At 50.7% G+C, this 7056-nt stretch overlaps 1 protein-coding gene across 1 annotated transcript; it reads left to right on the forward strand.

The window, feature by feature from the left end:
- The first annotated feature begins 1740 nt into the window (after window positions 1-1740).
- GLOTRDRAFT_121112 (uncharacterized protein) lies at window positions 1741-3382 on the forward strand. Its single transcript, XM_007867414.1, has 6 exons — window positions 1741-2111; window positions 2168-2208; window positions 2262-2393; window positions 2451-2660; window positions 2723-2988; window positions 3053-3382. Exons 1-6 carry the CDS (start codon window positions 1873-1875, stop codon window positions 3152-3154), a joined length of 990 nt encoding a protein of 329 aa, XP_007865605.1. The 5' UTR covers window positions 1741-1872; the 3' UTR covers window positions 3155-3382.
- Window positions 3383-7056: the final 3674 nt, after the last annotated feature.

A 7056-nucleotide genomic window follows, 5' to 3' on the forward strand; every position in this document is an offset into this window, starting at 1 on the left:
GAAACAGCTCCTCGAGCTGTTTCTCTCGTTTCTCTGGGGCGGACTTTCAATTGCCATGCGCTGTACTGATGTACCAGGCTCTCGGTTGCTTATGTCTTGCCTAATACGATATGTTTTGGCTTGTTGTGACGCGCTGTTGGACGCGCACTAAGTTGTGTTCTGGCACCCTTGCAACTACTGAGCTAGGGCAGGGCCAGTATAGTGACCCTGCTGATACTGCCACATACCATCCCAGTCCGCCATAGAATACAGCACGTGGGATGAGCACGAGCTATCTGACAGCTGTGGTGTCTAGCATGCGACGAGAAATCCGCCAGAAAATGCACGCTCAATAACTTCGGGTTTCTCCGTGTCGCCGCGTCGGCAGGAGGGGTGCCAGTGCGCCCGAGAAAATGAAAACGAGAAACGATATTGAGTTGGGCTAATAATGACGATTCGCTTGTGAGCGCTTGGGCGGTCGCCGGGATGCACCGCCTCTCGTTGGCTTGGCACGCCGGCCATTTCTGTCGTCGATGTCGAACGACAGGACCCCTGAAAATACCGATAGATGCCGGTGCCAGTCCGGACAAAAATCGCGGTCTCGAGCCCTCCATGCCAGACGCCATCCGGACAAGGATGGACGATCGAACCGGCCATCCCGGTTTTACAGTCCGGACACCGGTCATGACCGAGCTACCATGCCGGTTACAGTCCGGACACGGCTGTGTGGCAAGTTGGCAACGGGCCCAATGTATTTACCCTTTATAGTATTTTAAACCAATTATGGTGCAGGTTTGTCCCAACCTGTCGTTGTGTACCCTCGTGTAGCCCTTATTTGCACTGTGATATATAGTTTCTAGTATGTAGCACAATGGGCTCCGATGTCCAGTGGCTGAATGTGGCTGAGATCAGTACGCTGTATCGTCAAAGTTTCCCTACACCATCACCACTTTACGTGACTCTGGAAGCATGGACGACGCCCACAATAACGTAAAGTGTGCGATTCGAGCTCGTTCATATGGGATACAGCAGTCTCAGCGGGATTCACATTAGGGCGTGGCGGACATTGACCTCACGGAAGAGGTGAACGTCTCATTCAATCCCAAGGATTGGATTGGGACAAAAGCAAAACGAATGCCGCACTCCATCTGGACTGGGATGGGCAGGAGGATGGGGAGTGTGCGGCCTTCGTGAATTCTGTCGCTTCATTGACTGCATTCAAGTCCTAGTACTATTACTGATACATTGCAAGTGTTCCAATGAGTTGATAGACGAGAAAACATTTCTTTTCTGTTTTTTCAAATGCCGGTGCATTAGTCCGGACAAAAATCGGCCCCTTCGGGAGGCCGGTATTTTATCCGGACAAAAATGCAGGGGGGAGCCTCAGACAATCCAGACATGGAAATTTTGAGTCTCGCACCGGCATTTATCAGTATTTTCAGGGGTCCTCGAACGACCTGGGCTCTTCAGATCTGTTCAGTTCCCTGGGGATTCTGATTTCCTTGTGATCGAGATTGCGCTGTACCGTGAAGATGTTCTGTGGCGTTCCAAACCGTGCAAACAGGAGTGCAGAGGGATCGCAGTCCGAGTCGAAAACCCGCAACGCAGGACGGAAATAAACATACGGGACATATGTCGGGGGTTGTCACAACCCCAGATAGCGGGGCAATGATATGTGTGGAGCTTAGAATACTTCGTGAGGGCAGAGAACTGGGCGGTTGGTAATTATATAGTCCCCCGCAGGAAGACCGGATATCTCCTCCTAAACCGGCAAGGACAAGCGTGATCAGCTGTCCGCCCTTCCCGTCCGCTACATTCACAAGCACGACTGACAGTCCTGGGGACGTCGTCCATCCTTTATCCCCTCCTGCTCCCGCCACGACCGCATCCAACATGCCTTCCGTCCTCCAACGCCACCCGCGATACTCGCTCTTTGTCCTGCTGGTTCTCTCAGGCACCCTCTACATGCTTGCGACGGACAGCCTATGGGGCTATGGCTCGCCGCACGTTGTAACATACGACCCCAGTCTGAGCTCCCGAATAGCCAAGTCCGAGATGATCTACGAGCGGATGCTGAAGAAACGACAACAGCTCATCGAGCGGTTTGGGCCGTCCCCAAAAGACATCGCCACGTGAGCAGCCTCCCGTACTCCTCGTGTGCACCCCTTAATCGTCACTTCCTCAATAGCTTTCCTCCTAATGAGGAGCCCTGGCCGGCGTATACAGTGTGTGAGTGACGTATCGCTGCTTCCGAATAAGAGATACTGAGAGAGGATCGTTAGGGGACTTCTTCCCGCCGGCATTCAACTGCCCCCATGAGCTGGAGCGAATAGGCGACATGGGGGATGGCGGGAAATGGACGTGCGGATTGTCGAGGGTCGAGCAGAACCCGGACTGCATCGTCTACTCCATAGGTAAGCACTTCAGCACCGTCCGCAGCACTCATCTCATAATACACGGATCTGCTGCAGGAATAAACTACGAGTCTTCGTTCGAGGCAGAACTCTTATCGCGGACGCGGCACTGCCAAGTATGGGGCTACGACTTCACCGTCTCTTCGTTCGGCCCCCAGATCCCCAAGTCGCTGCGCAGCAGGGCGCATTTCCATCCCTACCGCCTCGCGGGCACCGATGCCAACGAAGACGCACAGTACACGCTCGAGGCACTCATGCAGATGAACGGTGCGCACACACATCATATTCATAGTGCTACCCTCCGCAATGCACGCTAATGTCGGTCCCAGGCCACACGCACATCGACATCCTGAAAATCGACATCGAGAGCTGGGAGTTCGAGACGCTCGCAGCGCTGATTAAGCCGTACGTCGCCTCGGGCAAGCCCCTCCCCTTCGGCCAGCTGCAGCTCGAGATCCACCTCTGGGGGAAGAAGTTCAGCGAGTTCCTCGCGTGGTGGACGATACTCGAGGAGGCGGGGCTCCGGCCGTTCATGACCGAGCCGAATTTGGTCTACCAAAATTATAACAAGGAGAGTAACACCGAGTTGGCTGAGGTCAGTCCTGCTCTTTCGTTGGTGGTGGTGGGGAAAGAATGCTGATAATTTGGATGCAATGTAGTACTCCTTCCTCAACGTCAAGGGCGACAATATATTCATCTCCGACCCGCCTGTCCTTCAATCTGTGCCGAATCCGGCCAAGATCCGCCGCGAAGGATCCTAAATTATTACCCCCCTTTTGGATTCCTCTACTTGCTATCCCCTCGCACATTATTACTCATTCTCATACCCTCACCCACTGCACAGCCTTCCCTTGACTACTTGTGTGTATCAAACGCTCAGTCGTTCGCTGTACATACTCTCCTGCACACTCCCTCCACACTTCAGTAGAATAGCTACTAATGGACTAGAATATATGTAACATGTATCTTGCACACTTATCTATCTATGGACGTCGAACTTCCACGTACGGTAATGGTGAGCAAGACTCTTCCGCAAGGCACTGTTTTACCAAGATCGGCATCTCTAACTGGGCGAAGATGCACCTGTTTGAGGGCTTGCAACTTGAGGAAATCTGCGACCAAAGGAATAACCCTGGATTTCAGTTCAGCTGGTCGCTGAAAGTAATGGCCGGGTGGCGTAGCCACCCAGACGCGATTCGTGACTAAAGTGGCGTGACATATGGAACGCGTTACGCACGTGCAGCGGTCGCTCTGAGTCCTCGTACTTACCTTCCAGACAGCGTCCTGCTGCACATCTACAGCCTTTTCTGAGTGGGCCTAGAGTGCTATGGCGGCCACTGGCGAGATTTCCTTGCTCCGTCCCGCTACAGTTTACGAGCGGAAGCAGTTCAGAACACTACTGAATCCCCGACTCCCACGGTAGTTGGAAGAAATGGTCGCTCCACCATACAACTCGCTCTCGCCGTGAGAACCTCATGTAATCAACGGTCCCGACTGGACCGATGCCACTTTCATTTCGACTTGAAGACAACTGCCCGCACACACCTAACGTGAACGATCAAGTGATGCAAGTGCATAGCATTCAATAAAAGGATGCATTCAAACAAGTGAGGCCAATAGATGAGACTAGTATCTCTGAGTGGCAACCAGTAACTTGAGAAGCCCCTTTAAATACTGATGTAGATATAAGACAGGACTATATGAATACTGTGTATGTGTCTGTCAAGAGTGGCATTCCGCAGCTTGACCACACACTAGTACTGGAATACTTAATGGTTTCTGACTGGAGTCGGGGATTGGCGCTTGCGCCGCTACGATACAATCTGGCCGAGGCAATAGCATTCCTGGACTCCCTGCTCCCTGCGCTCACCCACGATATTGAGGGTCCCTGTGGAGTGACATAGCTTGATGGGGGGAACAGGTAATGAAGAGTTATGGAGGCAGCAGCATGCACAGTGCACCCTACACAACTCACCTGTATTGCTTGGATGCTGTAGCTACTGGTAAAGCTCGTATGAACGACCCTTGTCATTAGGCAGCAGGGTGGCAGGGTTTATATACACTGTGGCCCATAGGCTAACTAAGCTATGTGGAATATCTATAATCCTACTGTGCTCCACCTATGATGTCACTGACCCACATGAGCTCCGTGCCCTTGTACAATAATGAAATATACCAGAAAGTTCCAGAGAGTTCTGGTACGTTCTGGTATGTTGTAGAACCTGGCAGCTAAGTCAGCGCCTAGTTCAGCAATGTCTACCAATCCCTGTCTCCGTAGTTGCACTGGTCAAAGCAGAGATTCTGTAGAACGCCTTTTCCAGGTCATCAAATCATGGCGGAAGAGGTGTGGTGTTCCCTGGTCTGATGGTTTATTAGTGCGCATAGGCACTTACTTGAACACAGCAAATGTGTATTTACTGATACAGTTGACTCTCCCTTAACCCATACCTCCAATAACCCATAACCTTTTAATAACCCATACATTTTTATGTCCACCAATTTGGTTCCTAATTAATGGTCGCGACAACCATCAGGAACCTCGGATATCTCCATATGCTCCATATGGAGTCACATGGAGCCCCGGAGCGACGGAGAGGTCCCCCCATCATCCCGAGACGGCCATCTCCGTCCGGCTCAGGACGGAGACAGCGTCTCCTCCTGGAGACACCACATGGCTTCGGCGGGAGTTCGTATACCTGACACTCGATATCTATCCCTCACATAGGGACAGGATATGGGCTTATGTTTTTGCTATATGTGCTGCTCTTTGCATTCAAGCAAAATTTAGCACAGATTACTGTATATTAGTGGGGGGCATGTCTCCGGATGGAGACCTCGTCTCCGTCTGGAGAACCTGTCTCCATCCCGCACATGGCAGAGCCGCGGAGACGCTGTCTCCATCCGGAGATATTCTGGTTTCCTGATGACCCATAACTCTCTGATACCCCATTACCCATAGCCATAAATTGTCCTATTTTTAGCTTGATCAGAGCCATATGGTCCACCATTTATTACTTTTGCACCATTTACTATTGAGAGTGTCTCATATTCCAACCCAAAGTCCATACCAATATACCCCTCCTTTGGGAGGCATTGTGGCACCCCCAATATGTGGACCACTTTTCAACCGACCAGCACATCCCGGCGTGCCATGTTTGGCTTTAGTGGCACCATTACGGAATGAGGACTTGTTTCAAATCAACTCTTGAATCCGTCAGACAGTAGACCTGAATGACTTATCAGCACAGTACATAAAATTTATGCAGTCCACCTGGGATTGAATGTATGGAGTAGGGGCTCACTAAAACTCCATGTATTTTATGTTCTTTTGCCACCACTTATAAGTGGAAATTTCATGGCATTTGCATGCAATATTAATGAAACTGCACACAGGCTGCCCAGGATATGCCACTGGACCTCCTGGACCCCGAAGCTCACCCAGCTCGATTAATAACAAGCTGATTTTTTTATCGTAGAACTCGAGGCATTGATCTCAACAAGCTATGATACCGTGATTTTTATGCAATAAGTAGTACTCAAGCTCAACTAATATACATAAGGATGGAGGGTAAGCTGCCGACAGCCATCGGCGCTTCTCGAGTGGCAGTGTGCACCCATACCGGGCCACGCGTAGCATAATGCAGCATCACGGACTGTCCGGCATATGCCGTGCTCCCTGCCACATGTCACGCTGCCCGCCAATTCCACATTCTGTCACACCCTGGTAACCCATAGTCTCCGAAAACCCATACCTTTCTGTGTCCACGGACCGCTATGGGTCTGGGAGAGTCGACTGTACATCGTCTTTGCTATTGCGCCCCCGCGTAAACATGACCAAATATTACCTTTTCGAGAAGAATATCATGTGACCTCCGACCCCTCCGGCCGCGTCACTAAAAATAACTGGACCCAGCCGTATTAAGTAAACGCCAATTACATTGCCATCATATATTTTTAATGTGTAAGACATGCATCGCTTCTTTAGTGTAGTGGTTATGCGGCGTGCATTCAGCACTGGACGTCTAGAGTTCAATTCCTACTGTGCACATTTTTTGATTTGTGCTTTTAGGGTTAGGGTTTATTAACTTTCCTTACTGTTGACTTTTATATCTACCTTGTCAGCCACATGTATCACAGCTATATAGATTTCAATGAAAATTTATTTCGCCCCATCTATATGACCCTCTTAGTCCAGACTTGAAGATACTCTAACTGGCCGGACACGCGCGCGGCGGGAAGCCCGCGTTTGCCGGCATCACGTGATATTCTTCTGGATATGGTATATTTGTACGTGTTTGCACGGGGGCGCAGTAAAGCTACCTACTGTACATGGGTGTCAAGACCGAACTCTCCAACGCGTCCTGCGCACGTGATTAAGAAGTATGACATTCCTGCGCACGGCTGCCCAGGTGACTCACTACCTCGACTCGATGTCATTGTTAGCAGATGCCGGGCCCATGAATATCAAGCCGCACTCTTATCTCTGGGTATATAGAGGCATACAGCGGATGACCGAAGAACTTGACCCCCTCGAGTGACTAAGTAGAGCAGCCCACCATGTCCGCCACACGGGGCAACCAGAAGAGTGCACTCAATATCGTTATGGTACACAGTCTAGACATGATACACTGTCAGTAGAAGTGGGTTGTCTGATTTTTTTTAG

This window comes from Gloeophyllum trabeum (genome assembly GCF_000344685.1).
Source record: "Gloeophyllum trabeum ATCC 11539 unplaced genomic scaffold GLOTRscaffold_00006, whole genome shotgun sequence".
Taxonomy (NCBI): Eukaryota; Fungi; Basidiomycota; class Agaricomycetes; order Gloeophyllales; family Gloeophyllaceae; genus Gloeophyllum; species Gloeophyllum trabeum.

Coding starts and splice junctions, on each gene's coding strand:
- GLOTRDRAFT_121112 (XM_007867414.1), top strand. CDS start 1,873: ATGCCTTCCGTCCTCCAACGCCACCCGCGATACTCGCTCTTTGTCCTG. Junction 2,112..2,167: donor TCCCCAAAAGACATCGCCAC/GTGAGCAGCCTC, acceptor CTTCCTCAATAG/CTTTCCTCCTAATGAGGAGC. Junction 2,661..2,722: donor GGCACTCATGCAGATGAACG/GTGCGCACACAC, acceptor TGTCGGTCCCAG/GCCACACGCACATCGACATC.